The sequence below is a fragment of the Manis pentadactyla genome, chromosome 14 (assembly GCF_030020395.1).
Source record: "Manis pentadactyla isolate mManPen7 chromosome 14, mManPen7.hap1, whole genome shotgun sequence".
Taxonomy (NCBI): Eukaryota; Metazoa; Chordata; class Mammalia; order Pholidota; family Manidae; genus Manis; species Manis pentadactyla.
Window position 1 is genome coordinate 32135370 of NC_080032.1, and position 20299 is coordinate 32155668.

A 20299-nucleotide genomic window follows, 5' to 3' on the forward strand; every position below is an offset into this window, starting at 1 on the left:
GACATGGGTGCTCACTGGGGGATGCAGGAGGAGCAGGGGGCCTCGGAAGCAGGATGGTGCTGCCAAGCAGCTGAGTAAGGTTGAGGGCTTGGGTAGAGCCTAGCCTTGGACTGATTCACATGGGGCCTCTGGAGGTCAAACTGCAGCACAGAATTCCCCCACGCTGAGGACAAGGGGCTGGCTTTGCACCCCAAGCCAATCGGTCTCTGGCTGCCCCAGGGTGGATGCAACTTCCCGGGTGGGGCAACTCCCATTAGGCAAGGGCCACTCTCCAGACCAGAGGAGGGACAGCTTTGAGCCCTCTGCAGCCAACACCCTAGGCAGCTGGAAATGCGACGCCTGCACAGGAAAAGGGAGCTGGGCGTGTCACCAACCGCATCCACCCAGCCTCGTCATCCTTGGATCGAGATCACCTGGAATGGAGTCGGGGAGAAAGGCTCATAAAATCTAGTTCTTTACATGGTACCTTCCCTCTCGCTGTGATTTATGGGCAGCCCAAGTCTGCCACCTCTGGCTCTGTGGGGAGGGGCAGGGACCACCAGGGACAAAGCAGAAGGCTCACCCTCTTGGGTGCAGCCACCTTAGGGGTTTCCAGCTGCTGTGCAGCAAGGCCAATTTCTGATTCGCCCGAGGTTACATCAGGTGGCTCAGAACAAACTTGGAAGCGATGCTAGTGAGTGGGCGTGTGCAGGACAACTAGGGAAGTATGCGTGGGGGGAGATTTATTTCAGAAAACCAAACAACTGCATCTGTGGAATGTGGCTCTTCTTGCAGTAACTAGGTCGGGACCAGGATGGCTGAGTCTAGTGTTGGAGGCAAGAGACCACCAACACAGTCACACAGAACAGACCGCAGAGAACCGGCACGTGGCTCCCCGTCTGCTCCAAGTTGAGAGAAGGGAGGGTTCTGGCTGCAGCACTCCCCTGATGGGTCCTTGCCTGGGGAAGGCCCAGTGGGAAGGAAATAACAGCTCTATCATTTCGGCCCTGCAGGGAAGATGCTTACACACAAAGCCTCCCATGGTTGGCTACACCTGGGAGCCAAGAACCACACCACCAAATAAAATTGCAGCAGGTACACCAGACAGCAGACTCAGCCTGCCCAGGTTGCCGGGGGAGAAGGGCTAGGAGCTCCTTCGCAGACTTGGCTGTGGCCAGTCCTGCCTGCAACTTCCTCTACAGATTCCCCACCCTCTCACCTCCACGTGGGACATCTCTGCCAGCCTCTGAGCAGCAGGGGAGGGCTGTCCCTGAAAGGCAGTCTTGTTGGGATAGATTTCTGCTGCTTGGGTATGTGGGGCCCTGAAAATGAGGGCACTGCCTCTCCACGTCTTGAATCTGCCCAGCAAAGGGAAACGGTCAGTTGCCCAGCTGGTGGCCCACCGCCCCCACCTCACACTGTGGCTGGCAGGCCATTCAGGAAACCACATATCAGATCCTAAGACACGAACTTCCAAAAGACATTCCCACCTGGTTAGCAGCATGCTGCCACACTGGGAGCAAGAGGCTGGACGGGGTCCCCGAGCTGCCGTGGCTAAAGATAGACGTCACGGGGCTGATGGCTGGAACCCTGGACTTAGACTTGGGAACCAAACTGGGATATTTTTCCTGCCACTGCCATTTAACTTTCTTTTTGACCTCAGATGTGTGACTTAAATCCCTGCCCATCGGCTTCCTGTTCTGCTCTGAAATCTGTGGCTCCAAGTACATGGGTGGAAACCACCACCTGCAGAGAATCTGTGAGCCGGGCTTGTCTCTACCTGAGTTACTCTGTGAGACAATGGACTAAGGACACCTCAGAGCCACAGAGTGACCATCCATGCTCATCCCTGGGCTGGGCAGCATGGCCAGCTCCACCCAGGTGCCTCCCAGTGGCGGAGGGTCATGGGTCTTTCTGGCTGGATGGTGCTGTGAACCCGGCCCTCACCCGCCTTGGCTGCTGTCCTCGGGAAACTGGGAACAGAGCTCTCAGCTCTGCACTTGGCTCGTGGGTTTGCTCTGAAGCCAAATGCCTTCAGCATGCGGGCAACACGTGGTTATGCCTGGTGGCAGAAGGGAAAAGGAACAGGACACAGACAAATGCAAAAGGAGGAACAGTTATTGCAGCAGTGCAGAAGGGTGGGTGTTTGGCAAAATATGGAAAGAAAGCAACCCCTGGACATTAATGCGGAGAAGCCTCAGTGTCAGAGGTGGTCTAACACTCCAGTGGGAAGTCCCGAGCAATTCATCACATGGGAGTCATACACTTTGACAAGTAGGGTAGTAGACAGTGCCCGTGGCCCGCCACCCGGCCTCACTGCCTCGAACGTTCTCACCACTTCCAGCCACCAGTGTCTGCACCTTTGTAGCGAGGGCCCTCTTCCAGAACCAGACAAGGCTGCTGTGTCATGGGCTGGAAGTGCCAGGGAGCTGACTGTCCCTACATGTAACTAGCAGGTGGCGGTGTGCAAACGCCCCTCAGGGGCCCTAATTGAGGTGTGTTTCCCCATCGCCTGGTGTTCCCCTGCAGGATGAAGCTGCAGCAACCCACGGAGTACAAAGCAGCTGCGTGTCATGGGCTGTACTCACGGCTTTTGTCCCGTGACACCGTAGCCTCTCCCATTCAGAGACAGCATTCATCTCCCCGCCCTTCAATCCAGCTGGCCCTGTGCTTTTCCTTAGGCCAACGGCACGTGGCAAAGGTGACAGTACACCAGTTCTGAACTAGGCCTGAGGCCTGTGCATGCTGTTCCAGTTGGTGGGCCCCTGCCTCGCTGTAAGAATAAGCCTGGGTGAGCCTGCTGCAGGGGGTGAGATGATGGGAGGGCCCAGAGGATCCCCAGCTGACCAGCCAGTCACCCCACCTGAAGTCGGCTGCAGGCCCATGAGGGCACCCTGGGAGACCAGAGGACCCGAACAGCTGAGCCCGCCTCAACAGCCCACCCGCAGAATCGGGCACTAGATAAAGGATGGCTGTCTGGAGGCCTGAAGCTCTGGGTGAGCTGCTACATGGCAGCAAGTAGCTGATACACTGGTGTCACGGCGCGCCCCCACAGGCATACACAGCCCTGTGGACTTTACTCTCCTCCCTCTGTTCCCTGCACTTGTCAGATACTGTTTACACTCAGCCCTTGTCTCAGGGGCTGCTTCTGGGGGATGCAAACTTAGAGAGGGTGGAGTGCTTCCTCCCGGCTTTCCAGGGACCCCATAGCCCACGACCACAATGAGATATACTGCCTTGTGACTAGTTTTTGCATGCATTTCCCCTTGTAGACAAAGCAGTGTGGTGCGGTGGCTTGTCCCAATTGGTTTCCCCCACGCCCGGAAGGGCATAGCGGGTGCTCCATCACCAGATGATCATACTCGCACTGTGTCACTTCCCAGGTGAGCGGCAGCTCGGTGCTCTGAGGGGCTCGGGGCCCTCTGATACCTGTCCAGGTGTGGGCTGCCCCTTTCCCTGACTTACTCTGCTGGTCGCCTTCCCAGCCCTTCACCCGCCCTCCGCCTGGGTAACTCCCACAGGACCACCACACGTCCACGCGTCCTCGGTGTGGTCCCGAAATGCAGAAAACACCCCTGTCGCCTCTGACTTGGGAACCTGCCACGGAGCAGGGGCAAGTGCTTGTCCCGAGAGGAGAGCAAGGATAAGAACTGCTCTGCCTCACTCAACAGGCCCTGTTCTTCAGAGCACTGTGCCTGCTTCCAAGAACATGCCAGTGAGAAAACTCTTCCCGTCCCCAGGTGTTCCAGAAACAGCAACTACAGAAGCCAGGCACTCCAACCAACTAAGCTCTTATGCATTTGTCTCCAGGTCTGAAGCGGGCAGTGAAGGAAGAAAAGAAATGTGCCACATGGCTGGTTTTCTGGCAAGGGCAAACGTTCTTGGGTTTCTGATTAGGTCCCACTCAGCTTCCTTCCTAAAACAACAATAATACCCATAATACCAATAATAACAGTGACGACATGACATTTGAGGAAACTACTGACAAACCACCCAAAGCTCTTGGAGACCCTCCAAGAGAAAAGAATCCAGATTGCCTGGGTTAAGGATTTGGGGGCTCAGTGCAGGGACCCACCACTGGACAGCAGGGTAGGCAGCTAGACCATCCAGAGAGAGGAGGCATAGGACAGGGCCTCACCTGTCAGGCAGCACGCGAGGGATGGATCTCTTTACACACTGCCTCCTTTCTGAATGGGGGCTCTTCAAGGGGACTTCCTCCCAAATTCCCCAGGATGAGCACTTCTGGGCCAGGGTCACCTGGTATCAGACTCCACCAGCAACCGAGGCCAGTGGACGGGCCGAGGGCAGGGTGTGGAATTAGACATTCCGAGCTTGAATTCCCCTCCATCACCATAAGCCCTTGAGCAAATAACTTGGTCTCCCTGAGCCTCTGTGTCCCCCACCCCCCCACTAAAACGAATGTAATAATATTTACTTCTCAGTGTCACCAAGAAGATTAAGTAAAACAAAAATCTTAGCTCTCACCTACTGAGTGCTTACATTATGCCAAGCACCTTGGGAAGCACTTAAATATGTTTTAAATCATTAAATACTTAAAATAACTTTAGAGGGTGTTGCTATTATTTCTCCCATTTTACATATAAGGAAATAGGGGCACAGAGATTTCAGCAACTTACCCAGCATGCAGCTGCTAAGACACCACAGTGCATTTATGTTTGCAAAGGACTCTTCCAGGTACCAAGTGCAGGGCAGGTGCTCAAAATACAGGGGTCTCTTCCCCTTCCTAAAACAACACAACTTCACTCCTACCCTGCACTGTGTGCAGTTGAGGATTCTTGAGAAGTCACAGTTTGTTCGGAACTCTCCATAGCTCTCTGGGTGCAGAAATTCTGCTCTTGAAGGCTAGTCTTTCATAGATGGACCCACCCCATCCACCAAGCCAAGGATTTTGAGAAATGCACTTGACCACTTACCCCAACCACTACAACAGCATTACAGAGGCTACAACCCTAGGACCATCACATGTAGCCACTAGATGGTTCTTCTTAGTTTATAAATATTCCTCTGTGTCTTTTAACCTCCCTGAGAGAACTCTCTCATTATTGGAGTTTGCTAGCCAGGAGTCATGAAATCATGAAATGTCCCACTGGTCTCCTACGGGATGCACCAAAAAGGATTTTTTTTCAACTGCCATAGTCTATATTTATTTTTCTTTATCTTAATCACATGTGATGTATTCTCAGGTGCTGTGAATATTCAGACAAAACAAAACATGGTTGCATCATTTTACAATGGAATGTTCAGTTCTGTTTAATACAGACTATTTAAACAGCTTTATCTCTATCCTGGACATTTTGGAAATGGTGTGTTTTGGAACTAGGTTCCCAAACATTAAGGACTGTGGAGTTTTAATTGAAGAGTTGATTGTTTTGAAGAGACAACAGCCGTGCCAGAATTCATGCTCTCTAGAGAGAAAAATAAAGACCTCCTAGTCCTAGTCAGAGCATTTCCTGGCTGGATCCCTGGCCTCTGTGGTGTCCCAATCTCTCCCAGACGTCTTTTCCCTCAAGAAAGAGCCTCCTCAGTCTGGTGGGTGCTTGGCTGCCTCCAGCCACCATGCCTCACATGCACTGTCTCCCCGTCATCTGAGGGATCTTTCTGTTGTCCCTTTGCTGTGACTTTTCAGTGCAGTGGGTCACAGCTAACATGAGAGCTAGGTTCTAAAGACGAGTGTGAAAGGCAAAACTGTGTGCAAGTCGCCTTTCTGAAGCCCTGGAGAAGGCACCATGGTGGAGATCAGCACAGCGTCTCTGACACGTCCCACCTTGCCGAGGATGCTCCTGCACAAGACAGAGGTGGCTGCTCCGCGGGCCTGTACCAGGGGTGCGGGAGCTGACATGGATGGAGAGAGCAGCTGACCCCACGCTCAAGCTGGAACTCACATTCCCTGAGTGGCACAGAGGACCAGTGGCCCACACCATCTCTGTCAATCTCTGCCCCTCCCTCCCTCCCTGCCTGAGTGTGCCTGTGTTCTCATTAGCTCAATGCACACATGCTGAGATTCTGCTCCCACTGGCTTGTAGATGAAGTCTAAACTCACAGGTGTGTCACCGTCGGACCGTCCAACCCATCTCTCCTGCCCATCTCTCACCGCGTTCCCCTGACCCCCTCCTTCATGCCAGATACCAGCACGCTTGCATGGGGACAACCCTGCTCCCCACACCCCCATGACTCTGCACACTTTCTCCCTGCCCAGGATGCCTGTATGCTCCTAGGAGCTGCTCCTTGGCCCTGGAATGAGCCACCTACCTCTCTCCTAACACTGACGGGTGGAGCCACCATGGCCCAGCAGCACCCCGTCCAACGTGCACACATAGTGTTTATTTCTGCAGGACTTCCCTGGTCTGACCAGTGGAGAAATTTACACCCCGTCCAGGCAATAGTGAATCAGAAGAGTTAAATAACCAAATAATAACCAATAACCAAAGCAACTCACTTCTGGTTCAAGCCCCCAGCCTGTCGACCCAGCACACCCCACTAGAGTCCCAGACCACCTTCTCTCACTTGTGCCCGGCTCTTCTCGGAGGTCTGGGGAAACCCAGCATAACTGAAACCACGGGTTTACTTCTGTGTCTGCATTTATCGAGTACCAATTACTGTTTCTCTGATGACTCCCTTGGGGACAGCTATGGGCCCCAGAGTATAATGAAGGCTTAATGGGGGATCCAGCCCTGACAGACAAGGGGCCACCTGGGAAATAACGTGTCACAGGACAGGGTGAGGGCTTTCTTCTGCACATGGCTTCTGAGATTCAGAAAATCTCCTCACTCACAGTGTCTAGGTCTCAGGTCTGAGTTCTAGGCAGATGGAATTGCAAGAAAGGCTGAACTAGCCCTGAAAACTCCTGGGAAAGACACACAGCTGCCCTGTTCTTCACGTGGCAGGGTAGATGGCACTGTTGGCCCCGATTCCTCACTGCACCCGAAACTCGTCCCCTTTGCTGTGTGGCTTTGCAGTTCCTCTCACTAAAGGGGCAGAGGCTGCTGTCCTGTCCCTGACTTGGGGTTGGCCACATGACTTGCTGAGCACCAGTTCTGAGCCTAGGTCTTAAGGGTCATTGTGGGCGTCTGCCTGCCCTCTCACACCACTGCCAGGAGAAGAGCACGTCTCTGGGTCCAGCAGGACAATGGAAGACATGTGACACAGAGCTGAGTGGGGTCCCCGGAGCCTAGCTGAGCTCAACTAACTGCTGCTGAGCCCCAGATAGATGAGCAAGTCACCTGAGACGCAGCTGAGTGTAGCCCAGACCAGCCAACCCTTGGCTGACCTGCAGGTCCATGGGACTAAACGACTGGTGGTTTAAGCCACTGGGTTCTGTTAGGCAGCATTTTTTTTGTGGCTACAGTTAGTGGATCCATACAGGAATCTGGGCCCTGGCTGCCATCCCAGTTGTTCTTGCAGTATCGATTACTGGGCCCACAGAGCAGAGATGGTTCTGACCAACACTTTTGAGAGGCCAGGTAGGGAAGCAGAGGCAGCTGTAGGCACATGAGCCTTGGGTTTTACATCTTAATATATGAGAAGCACAGTTCAACAGAAGTAGACCTGACCATCCACCAATGGCAGGAAGAGCTCCCCGGCCTAATATCTAACCTTTGGAGCAAGTGACGCTTTCCCACCACATGAAGTTTTCCATGACCCAAAATAAATTTCCAACATTCATAGTCACCTCAAGATAAAGCAAATCCAGATTTTTTTTTTTCTGCTTCATGTTACCTTCCCCTAAAACACTCTTTGGAAAAACCTTTTTCAGACTAAAAGTAATGACCTGATAATTTATGAACCTTCTTTAGAACTGGTTTCTGTAATAATCCCAGGAGGTCCTTCTTACAAACATTAAAAAAAAAAAATTCCAATATCCACTTCATCAGCTTGAAGCAATTTTCTAAGTTTGGCAAAATACACAACTTTACCACTCTAATCCTAAACAAGAGTGATGCTAAATAATGCTCCATTGGTTTTGAGTTTTTGCACATGTGTTTATACCACCTTTCCCCCAGTAAATGCAATCAAAAGAAAAAGATTCTTAGTCTTAATTTCCTTTGATTAATACTAGATCATTAACCATCATAAGTAAAAGTGTCCGAGCACAGCCCTTGGTTCTCAATGGGATTTTTCTTTTATTCCGCCCAAACTTAACTTTCCTAATTACAAATAAGAGACAGTGTCACACTTTAAAAGTAACTATCAAAACTGATGGCTGTTTTTGAAAAATGGTAATAAGTGGTACAGAGGTGCTTTCTGGCCCTGAGGCTAAAACAATTGTTCTGAAGGAATTGTCTCAAAAGGAAACAATTCTCTGAAACTTGACTAAATGATTCTGGACAAACATCTTCATCCTAAAAAGAAGTCTAATTTAAAAGATTGGCCAGGAAGAATCAGAAGGCCTCTGTGGGGTCCACTTTGCCTGGGGGTTTCCCATACCTCGTGGGGAGACCGGAAACAACACAGGGCTGTCTGCTCACCGGAGGGGGACAGCCACCCTCTCCCTCACCCGTCCCGAACCTTTACTCGTTAGAGCAGACACCACTGTTAACTGTGGGAAAATTAAAAAGAACCTTTATTTAGTAAGCCGAATCATATGAATTTTCCTAGTTAAATATTGACAATTTCATAAAGTTTGACTTAATATGAGTAAACATAAAATATATCCCCAAACACACAAATCAGAAATTAGAAACATAGACTAAATTGTGGTGATATGTGGGATTGCAAAGAAAACCCAAATTTTTCCTCTCAAATAATAGCTGCTGTTAAAATTATTTTATAACATACATTTTGTTAAAGCCACAGAACGGCCTGGTAACCTGCCGACTCAACCTGCTTCAGTGGGGGAATGCACACCCCCAGCGATGTCCTGCAGGGGGCAGGCTTACCTGGAGAGCAGCAGGTGGCCCCGAAGTTGCAGATCTGCGGCGCAGTCCTCCGAACGGCAATTCCTTTCGAACACCGTCTGTGAGGGAGACACAACAGGAAGGTGGGGACAGGGTCCCAGGACCGAATAAATCACAGCCAGATACTCTCTTTCAGATCAGGGGGGCTCTTTCCACGAGTCCACCTCCACCATGCCCTCCTCTCCCTGGAGGCCCATGCCCGGTATGGGGGGTCAGGCCCAAGGACCCCAGATAGGTGGCCATTCCCAGGTAGAATGTTTGCACCCCTTTGTCCAGTGTATGTCTCAGTCTACCGAGGTGCTCCTTCAAGTAGGTTTTTCAAGAAGGGTACATGGTGGACGTCCACTCTGTCTTTGAGAAGATGCTTAAATGCTCTCAGATGTGAGTGAACATTAATCCAATTGAGTAAAGAACTCATAGATGACAGTCTGGTCTTCTCTGTTTGCCATCTTGGGAGGTGCGGTGGGCAGAAAATCTGTATTTGAGACAGGTTCTGCCAAAGCAATGGGATCATATTGTGATTTTTAGTTCCGAAGGGAAAGTCAAAGGCAACAGGCTGCTAGGCTGAAGGTGCCGCAAAGGGCCGAGGGTGCCCTCCCTGAATTTTGGGGGGCAGCCAGCAGTCAACAAGACACATGTCCTTTCTCTAACCAAGACAGGGCCCTCACAGCCAAAGCCCCACCTGGCGCCGGGGCCAAAAGCTCAGGTGCCGAGCCCCCCGCCTCTCGGTGCCTTAGAGGGCCTTGTCAGTGCTCCTCCCCTGGCCTCACCTCGGATGCCTCTAAGCCAAGGACAGTAGGCCCCCTGCCTTCCAGACCCACCAAGGTGGCACTGTCATCAGACAGCCATGACCATCTTGGGGGGATTTTGGAGAGCGGAGCCCATGGCCATTTTTGGTTGTAGTTTATTCACTCTTGAACCTCTGCATTGCCCCTGCTCATATCCATGCATCTCCCTCCACAAAACACAGCTCCAGGAGCCTGCTCGCCTCCCACAGGCAAGCTCAGTGGCTGTGGCCTTCACCTGGCCCGACCGAGGAATTTCACCTGTGGAAATTCATCTTCCTGTGTCACAAAGTGTCCCAGCATTGTGCCCTGCTTGACGTGGGCGAAAAGGTCACAGAGCCTTGGGCAAAGAGCAAATTCCCATGTTCTTTTGGACACTAGTGTCAGGGAGGAGAGAGCCAGATTTCCAGACTGCAGTGTGACAGACTCGTGCTTTGCCTGCCACCTCCGCCAAGGAAAAACGGAGGGTGAATGAGGCCAGTGCGAGTTTCTCAGGGGAGAGGTGGTGGCTTTTTGAGGTTAGAGTGAGGTACAAACCCAAAGTGGCTTTTCTGCCAAGAAATGAGACTGCAGCCTGGAGGCCCCTCACTGATGTGCCCACCGAGGTCTGGCACCCAATACTGTACTTATAATTTTGCATTATTCTTCCTAAAGGAGTATGTCTCCTCCCAAACTGTATAAGCTTCTGGCCCCAAAAGGCCCAAGCTCTGCCCTGGTGACAGGCCCCTCCTTTCACATCTTTCCTGGTCCCCAGATACTTCCCTGCCCCTGGATGGGGGTTGGTGGGTGGGAAGCAGGTGAGAACTGACGGGAGGATGGGACCTAAATCCATCCAGTGGCACCATCTGGCAGGATCTGGTCACTGCCCACCTCGGGTCCATTGCTTGGGCTCTCTCAGGCCAGCTGCCCCGGGACCAGCCTTATAACTCCCACCTAAGGGCCTCCCCACCAGCCCATCCTGAATTCCTTGCCTAGCTCCCCTGGGACGGATCCTCCCATCCTTCAGCGAGCAAATAACCATGTCCCTGACGCCCCTAAAAGCTTGGGCTTCTGGTGTCAGCTCTTGTGGTTCTGTGCATGTTTCCCTTCTCCTGCACTTTTCCATGGTAACTAACTAGTTTTATCCTGCTTTGTTTCCTGTTTGCCTCCCCTGCTAAAATGATGCTCCTTGAGGGTGGGGCTGCACTGCTCTGTTGCCTCGGTGTCTGCCCTTAGAGCCTGGCATGGAGAAGCTGCTCAGCTGACCTTGGAGGACCACACGGGGCTCTGAGAGATGGGTGACCACTGAGATGGGGAGTCCAAAGGTGGACGCCTCAGTGCTGATATGCTACTTATCAATGTCAAAGCTGTAGCCCCCAACCAATGTATCCGCTGCTCAGCTACACACAAGTGTAGAGCCCCTCACCCAAGAACCAGTTGCTTTGTAGAAATTCGTGTCCTTGGTATGACTTTGCCTTGTACTCTGTCTATAGTCTGTCCTTGAAACTGGCTTCTCCAGCTATTAAGCCCTCCAGTGCTGCTGAATTTCCATCCAATAAAGGCAAGCACGGAGTCTGCCATACATGTAATGACGTGCACACACATACACACACACACATGTATTATGTGAGTGCTTAAACTGACCAGTTAAAATTAAGCACAAACTATACTGTGACAATAAAGCCCCAGCTTAGATATTGGCCCAGGACTCAATCACCAGTTATAAAATGGAAATAACCACATCATGACCATCTTGTTAGCCCAGATTAGCATTTAGTGGGGCGGCAGTTTGTAGCTGCTGTGCAGTTCTTGCTTGAGGCATGTGCACCACTGTTGACACCAGCGCAGTGGGATGCGAGGAGTCAATGCCAAGCTTCCTGACGGTGAAGACCACCGTGGGGGCAGTCAACTCACACATACCTCCATGCGGGCAGGCGACTGTACACTCCAAACAGCACCACACAGTGCGTTCCTACCGCACCCCTACAGTGTGGCAGCGACACTCCTCCCACTGAGCGGGGCTGAGACCCGCCCCCACTCCTGAATCTGGGAGACTTGTGGCTGCCTGGAAGTGAAGCTCTGACTTCCAAGGCCAGGTCTTAAAAGGCAACAGGCACCCTCCAAGTTCTCTGCGGGTGTGTGCTCCTGGAGCGTGGCCACGATGCCGTGAGGACGCCCACACTGCAGGGAGAGGCTTGCACAGGAAACCAGCACCAGCCTCCACTTGGGGGCCCTGTGGGCGAGCCACCACAGAGGAGGGTCCTCCGGCCTCACTGAGCTGCCCCCATTGACACAACACAGAGCCACCTACCAAGCCTGCCAAATGCCAAATTCATGAGCAAAACACATGACCATTACTATTTCAAGCCACTAGGTTTTTGGGTGGTTTGCTATGCAGCAATAGATGCCTGGACTACTCTGCAACCTAAGAGCCTTCCCTAATGGGGCAACGCTACAAACAAAGGTGGGCTATACATGCCAAGCCTTGGCTTAGGCAGGACCCTCTGAGGCTGGGAGTGCCGCTCTTACAAGTAAGGTAGCGAGACACCAGGGAACCAAGGACCTGGGTCATTCTCAGCAAGGGTCTGAAGCTGGAGCTCAGGCTTCCTGTAAGTTGGACCTAGATTCCTCTCTCCAGACAAAGGACCATTTTGTTCCCTACAGAACCAAGAAGCATCTCTCGGGGCAGCAGGGTGGGCAGACTGAAGCCTCAGACTTCCCAGCAGTGAGGAAGACCTTTTTCTGTACAAAGTGAGGAGTGCGGGTTCTTCATGAAGCCAGTGGGCCAGGCTCCCCTTTTCCCTCTCAGGAAAGAACCCCAGTGGCACCAGCCTGGACCTCTGAAAACTCCCCGCCCACCTCTTCCAGGTCTGTCTGAATCAGACAGATCCCGCCCTCGCTTGAAAGCCTCCTACCTCCCTCCAGCTCCCACCTGCTGGCTGCCAAAGCCCCAGCAATCGTTTTGCCTGGAAAAAGCCTTTCTGGATCATGGAATCACATCTAAGAAGCCATCATGTCTTACTCCTCTCTGGTTCAAGGCAGTTAACCCTTTCAGAAGACAACCATTTCCTGCCTCAGGCCCTGGAGAGCTGCGGGCTGGACACCCAGCAGCCTCCTCAGCTCATAGACTAAATTTCCACACTGGCAATTTCCTCACCCTGGTCTTTACCTCAGGTTTCCCTGGAGAATAGTTTCCTTTTTAAAATTCGCTCTCCAGTTTGCCTCAAATCTTTACTTCTTTTAGACCAGGGCTGGCAGACTTTTCCTTTAAAGGGCCAGATGGTAAATAATTTTGGCTTTGTGGGCCATACGGTCTCTGTTGCAATTAGCTGGTTCTGCTGCTGTAGTGTGACAGCAGCCACAGTCTGCAAAGGAATGCACATGGCTGTGTCTCAATAAAACTTTATTTACAAAAACTGGCAGCAGGCTGGATTTGGCCTACAGGCTGTAGTTAGCTGACTCCTGTTCTAGAATATCTGGCTACTGGTTTCCTCATTCCTTTCAGGTCAGAGAACCAAAACCAAAACCAAAAACCAATGAATCCAGCCCAAGTTATAGCTTCTCTGAGCCAAGAGGCTAGAGCTGGCTGTGCTTTTCTGACAATGTCCTGGACACCAAGGACAGCACAGCCTTGGGGCCACGTTTCTGGGCTGGTGGCCCCATAGCTGCCCTGGGCAAGGTTGACGTCAGAGAGCAGGTAGGGTAGGGACTCAGGCCTTGGGGCACCCCTTTCTCCTACCCAAATCTGTACTGTAAAATCTTCCTTTTTGATCTAAAACAAAGGTGGGCTATACATGCCAAGCCTTGACTTAGGCGGGACCCTCCCAGGCTGGGAGTGCCCCAGCCAGTCTGCCTCCAGGGCACATGCACTTGTTTTGTACCTTTGAGCCAGATACAGTCAGGATTCTTAGTTTATTCCAAATGTCATGTTCAGACACTATTTATAGGGCTGCTATGGTAACCAAGTCCCATGGCAGACCTGAGAAAATAGACAATCAGACTGGGTGAGAACAGATAACTTTTCAAATTGCACCCCGACCAAAGAAAAAGGCTATTTTTAAGCTAAAAGGAGTGAGATTTTTCCTAATGGACAATCTGAGTTGGCAGGGGGTCTCCGCCTGGATGACAAGAGGGACATTTCTGGCCTGTTGTTCCTACCATAGTCCCACATAAATTCCCGGAGACCCCAGCACATGCAGTTCATGTCTGCAAGCCCCAGCACCTAGCATAACGTAAACATTTTTGTGTCAATGCCATGGCCCGAGTATAGGAGGTCTCTTCCAGTTCTCTCTCAGCAGGTTCTTTTTCGAGAACCCAACATTGTCTTTAATATGGCACAATAATGAGAGTTTAAAGTGGTCCCAGGAATTTCTGCTGCATTCCTCCCTGAGCCCAAGTGAAGGAAGGCTCATTGTCTGGTGTTTAAAATCAGGTCGTACAGTCAGAGGGCCCACAAGAATCAACAGAAGATAACTACTTCAGAAAAATTCAAGCTAACAAATTCCTTCTACCTCAGGGTCTATACCAAAATTGTCCTTTCGATTTTGAAACCATGGGAGGAGAAACAGCCTGTTGGTCTCCCGCTAAACACAAACACAGCACTGATTTGCCATATGACCCTGTGAAAAATGGTAAGAGGTAAGTTCTTCCGTCTTTGGGTATTCTTCGGTTGATGGCCCTGCCTCGTGGGGTAGTCTCCTCTGCCTACAGATATCATGATCCACCTACACCCCCATGGAGAACTGAGTCAGAGTGGGCACACCTGGCCTTGGACTCACCTACCACCCTCTCCAGGATGGCCTGGAGCTCGGCAGCCTTCCGCAGGCCACCCTGCATGTCCCCTCACCACCCCAACTTTTCATATCAGCCATAGCCTCCCTTCTAGGGGCCTTTTGCCTTCCAGAACCATAAATTCTCTCCCTTGATTTTTCTCCCTGGAATCTTTTGAGTTCTGTGCTTTACTTTTGAAAAGGATATTCTTAGTCACAAGAAGCAGAAAACAGAACTAGCACATTCAAACAAAGGGACTGGTGCTGTCAGAGAAAAGGAAGAATATGCTGGCTGTTTTTAAAAGCTGCTGAGCCAGATACAATCAGGCAACTTGGAGAAAGATGGCCCTCCACCCGGAGCCAGCAGGGCCCCCTCCAAGGTCTCCAGAGCAGCTCATGCACAGGCCAGGGGTGGCTGCAGGTGGCAGGCGCCTTGACGTCGCCTTCCCACCCCTTAGATGGTGAGGAGGGGCAGCTGCAGTTTCTGCCCCAGCCAGTCTGCCTCCGGGGCACATGCACTCGTTTGCTCTCACCCGCCACCTGCTTGCGGGAAGACTTTCAGTGAGGCAGCACGGTACAGAAGAAACACCCAGCAGGCTTGAAGACCTGGGAAAAAGCCATGATTTTCTTCAAAAACGAGTTTGGAGGACCAGAGCCACTTTTTCATACACTGGAAAGGTAAATATACCATTAAAGAAGAAATTCAATAGGCCCATGCAGAGGGCAGCCCGGCCTTTAAGAGCTGGGGGGGTCTCCGCTCCTTTGCTCTTGGGGTCAACCTCACAGGGGAGCCTGAGACATGGAGATGCAGCCAGACCCCCCCGTCAGGGAGGGTTGTTCTCTTCATGTGTGCTTCAAACGAGATGAGGCCATGGTGGTCTCTCTGAAAAGATTACGCAGAAGCTGATGCCTATGTAACTGGGGCCCATCTAGTTGAAACAGGGGTGGGGGTGGAAATGGCTTCCTCTAGCACCACTTCTCCTCTGCTGGGCCAAGCTGCTGCCCTGAATCCAGATGAACTCTAGACCCCCATCCCCAGTTGAACAGTGTCTGAAGCCCGTCTAAAGGCTGAGATGTCTGGGGTGATTCTGCTCTCTCCTTTTCCATCCTCCCATCCACTCTGCTTTCCATCCTTCTGTGGAAACTTTATATATGATAATGAAAACAAACTCTAGAGCCGGCACTTTAAGCCAGCTGGGCACCTCACTGGGAAAGTACTACCTAATGTCCAGGCTGGACAAATGGTGAGCTCTGGGGGGCACTGGTTATACTCTTACACACCCACACCCCGAGGGGTCCAGGGTGGCAGAAAGGGATGGTGATGACTGCCAGGGCAATGGAGGGCCCAGGTCATGGCTTCAACACAGCTGAAAATTAGTATTACAGTAAAATAGTTCACTTCTTACTGGAAAGAGGACGAAGTGTGCACGCTCATCACAGCCAGTGCTTTTTCTCTCACCAGCCATATTTCCTCCATCTTGTTTTTCTGAAAGGAGGCACGTGCATAAACATCCTGTGGTGCGTGTAAGTCACCCTAAATCACACACCACGCTCTCCTGCCTGGGAGGAATTCCCAGGTAGTTCACAGAGCACATTTCTTTTATTTATACAGCTTTGCTGAATCTGCCAGTGAGGAAATTCCGATACAACGTCCAGCCTTTGCAGGGTGACCTGGTCTTGGCTCTTTCCGAAGGGTTCTTCCAACTGAGATGGGTTTACTGAGCATCTACTAGGTGCCAGGCCCTGTGATAGACATGAGGGATCAGCCTAAATAAGAAAAAAAGGATCTATGCCCTCATTGGGCTTCTAGTCTAGTGAGGGAGACAGAAAAGCAATTAGACAAAACAATAACAAATCAGGAGGGAATCAGATAGCTAAGTCAGGGAGTGCAGGGTAACTGGGGACAGTTCTCTGAGGAGGTGATTTTTAGGCTGAGACCTAAAGAATGAGGAACTAGTTAAGAGGAAAGTATGGCAAGAGTTTTATAGAAGTGGAATCAGCATGTGCAAAGGGCCTGAGGAAGGAAAGGGCTGGTATTTTAGGGTGGTTGGAGAGCAGAATGTGGGTAGCACTGGATGATGCTGGAGAGGCATCTGGATGATGCTGGAGAGGCAGGGCCTTTGGGACCTTAACAAGAGTCTGGACTTTCTTCTAAGAGCAGAGGGAAGCTACTAGGGGCAGGGTTATACATAGAAGTGACTTGGTCCAGGTGAGACAAGAAGGTGACCTGGACTAGAGTGGAGGCAGTGGAGATGGAGCAGAGGAGGGACTCATGCGGCATTTAAGGTTGTGAAGGTACAGCTGAATCCAAGTTCCCTTACACGGTCCATCTCCGCGTCTTTCTTCCTCTTGGAAAGGGGCATCTCTAGGCCTCACAAATGAGGGCCACTCAGTCCTAAAGATCATGAGAGGGCCCCTGAGAACCACCCCAAATCCTTAGATGCTGCCATTGCCTCCTACCCAGGCCACCTTCCACCAGCCAGCTTAGATTGGACAGACCCTCGGTAGAAAGGAACCAGCTTCAGCGGAGCACCTGCTCCCTCCAGAGCCCTGACGAGACACACTGCCAGGGGAAGAGATGGAGGCTTGCAGGGGCTGGGGGACTTGCCTTCCAAGGAAGCCACCTCACCATCTCAGTGCTGAGCACATGATTTCATGTAATCCCCAGTCACCCACAGGTCAGCAAAGCAGATGACGGCATACCAAGGGAAAGGTGTAAACGGGGGCCCTCACTTGCCCCCTGACCCTGGTGGGTATGGTCTGCTCTGGGCTGGAACCCTGATATTCTCACTCCAAAGCCTGTTACCTTCCCCAGAGAAGCCAGGGGGAGAAAGCAGAACTCGGTTCTCTGAGGCGTAGTGTGTATTTGTGTGGGGAAAATGGAACTTCCTGAGCAGGACTCCCACCTGGCCTTAGTAACACCCACTGTGTATATAATAAGAGCATGTTTGCAGTCACAGGTGCACCAGTCCAGGGTAGGGGTAGAGAGGAAACACCAATTCTCTCCTCTCCTCCATTCCTGGTATGTAATTGGTCAGGTGCCCACCAGTCACCAGGGACCCACCCACAGAGTTCCACATGGTGTGGTAGGTCGGCCAAGCATGAGCAGACAGGGAGAGCTGAGCAGCTGGGGTTTGGAGTAAGGAGAGACTGAGTTGTGAGAATAAACCCTTTCATTCCTAACTTCTCTCCCTTGTCTTCCTTCGGTCTCATCCAATTCAAAGAGAACTTGCCCTAGGCAGGAAAGCCCTTCCTCCCAGAGCTACAGTTTGTTTTCTATTGCTGCAGTAATAAATTACCACAAATTTAGCAGCTTAAAATAGGACAATTTTTTTTTTTTTGTCTCATTGTTCTGTAGGTTAGATGCCTGGGTGGGTTTGGCTGGTTTCTCTGCTCTGGGTTTTACAAAGCCCAAAACAAGGTGTTGCCTGGACTGGGCCCTCATCTGGAGGGTCTGGGGAGAATCTACATCCAGGCTTATTCAGGCTATGCTCAGAGCTCAGTTCCATGTGGTTGCTTTCCTGGCTAACACTTACCTGGAGTCCCTCTCAGCCTCTTCAGGTTGCTGTATTGCTTGTCAAGTTGTTCCTCTCTCTTCAAAACCAGCAACAGCAAGTAAAATCCTTCCCATGCTTCAAATCTCTCTGACCTCTTCCCTCTGCCTCTTCCCTCCAGCTGGACAAAGACTGGGCCACCTGGATAATCCAGGAATAATCTCCCTATTTTGAAGTCCATAACCTTCATTACACCTGCAAAGTCCTTCCTGCCATGCATCATATTCACAGTCCAGGAATCAGGACACGGACATCTTTGGGGGGCCAGTGTGTCTACACAGTGAGCCACCTGGAAGTCCAGCCCCAGCCAGGTCTTTGGGGGCCCTCTGAGGAACAGCAACTAGAATCTTCAAAGCTCTGCTCTGTGAACAGGTTCTGAAGAAAGGGTCTCTATCATAACCACTGGTATGAAGGGGAAAGATAAAGGCCCCCCAGGTGATAAGCCCAGTGACAAGCTGGCTTCTTCCCACATGGGCCAGCCAGGTCCCCAGGACTGTCTCAGTTAGTTCCACACAGTTTCAGCAGCTGAGACCTGCCGGTAATTAATAGTGCATCAGCTAGGGGCATCACACAGAACCTCCAAGAACTCCCCGGCAGACCTCCTGGTGGCTGTGACAGCTAACACCTCCCCAGGCCCAGGCCTACCACCCCTGGAAGCACATCTCTGATCTCCCTGCATTCATAAAGATGCAATGGTCTCCTGTGCCCTGGAGAATCAAGTCCAACTTCACCACCAGTGAACAAGTGGCCTTACACTGCATCACTGTATCTGTGGTCCTGAAGCCCCGTACATCCCCCCACCAGATACTCAACCACTTGGAGGCTGTCAGTATCCAGCTGTCCCACCTCCTGTCAGTCAAAGCCCACCAGCCCTGAGTGTCTAAACCCTAGTTCTTCCTTAAGACGCTGGCTGTTTAGCCCTTTCTCTGCAGAACACCTCCCCCTCAGCTGGAAGTGGTCTCTGGAGTGAAATTCAAACACTAATCTGAAGCCCACTTTCTGCCCCATGTAAGTCCCTCCTGTACTGTCTGTAAATCCATTGTGGCAGTGATGTTTTATCATTTCTATCAAAGTTTTATATGAGTAGACACATAATTGACTGAATTGCTCTTTGAAACACTCTCCTAGTTAATGAATAAAACAAGTTGGATTTTTTTGTTTGTTGATTGGTTGGTATCAGATATCCCCCCCAAGGCAGTAGAAATGTATGCTCATTAGGCTGTGTGTCCTATGGGGTCTGAAGGGTTGGAGCTCCGCTATTCCACACAGCACCCAGAATCCTGACCCCTTCTCAGCATTGGGAGCCACCCGACTATTCACTCACACAGCCTAGCCCCACGCCAGACCCACGTTCTCCCAAGACTGTTCTTCACTCAGCAGAGGGAAGGCGGGGACCCCTGCCTGTCTCTCACACTCCCACTCACAACAGAAAGCCTCAGGACCATGGGTAAGCCTGTACCTAACACGCTCGGATCACTGTCTCCACGCGACATTCACAGACTGTGTAGCTATTCCACCTGAACTAGACTATTGATGGGGGCAGCCCTTGACTCTGACAGCTAGCCATGATTCAATCCACTCTGCTGCACAATTCTGTGTATCAGCATGGGCTCAGTGCCCTTCAGTGGAGAGGAAGGCATTTAAATCCTGATGTTCTCTGGCAACACGACTTAGAGAACTCCAGTGGGTTCACTCCTTCCTATGAGAGAGGTTAGATGCTCTTTGTGTAACTGTCATATATACACACACAGGTTAACAATCAGCTCTGCTTCCTGGAACTGGCCTAGTTCTCAGAATCTTTCTTTCCCTCAAACTGAGCTAACATCTGGGAGACACATGGAGAGTAATCTTTTTTTTTTTTCATCATCAAGAGAAGGAGGAAAAGCAAGAGTGACTCTCCCAGAAGTTTTCTCAGGCTCCTGCACAATCTTCCCAATCTAAGAACAACATTTTTCTTTCATTTTAATTTCAACCAAAGAATCACATGCTTAAAAAAATAATAGTCCTGCCACACACACCCTATACTGAGTCTTGCTTTCAAGGGGCAAACACAATGACCCACATCCGTGTATATTTCTTTTGACAATTATTTCCATACCTCTAGAAAACAGGCTAACACTATTTATTCTTGACTCATCAGACATTATCGTGAATTCCTGCCATGGACAAGGATTTATCTCCCCTATATCATGGCTCCTTTCCCTCCACCTTCCTAATTTGACAGGCAAATCATTACTTTTAGCTCCTCTGCTGCAGCAGTTTGCAAATATTAGCTGCGTTAGGATCACCCAGTCAGCTTGCTCAAACAGCTCATGGCA

General features: G+C 51.1%; 1 protein-coding gene across 1 annotated transcript in view; it reads right to left on the reverse strand.

The window, feature by feature from the left end:
• Positions 1 to 20299, reverse strand: part of ITGA9 (integrin subunit alpha 9) — a 323579-nt gene that overhangs the window by 131345 nt on the left and 171935 nt on the right. The window contains exon 17 of the mRNA XM_036921609.2: positions 8877 to 8953. Within this exon, the coding sequence (XP_036777504.2) occupies positions 8877 to 8953 (77 nt within the window). The remainder of the gene's footprint in view (positions 1 to 8876; positions 8954 to 20299) is intronic.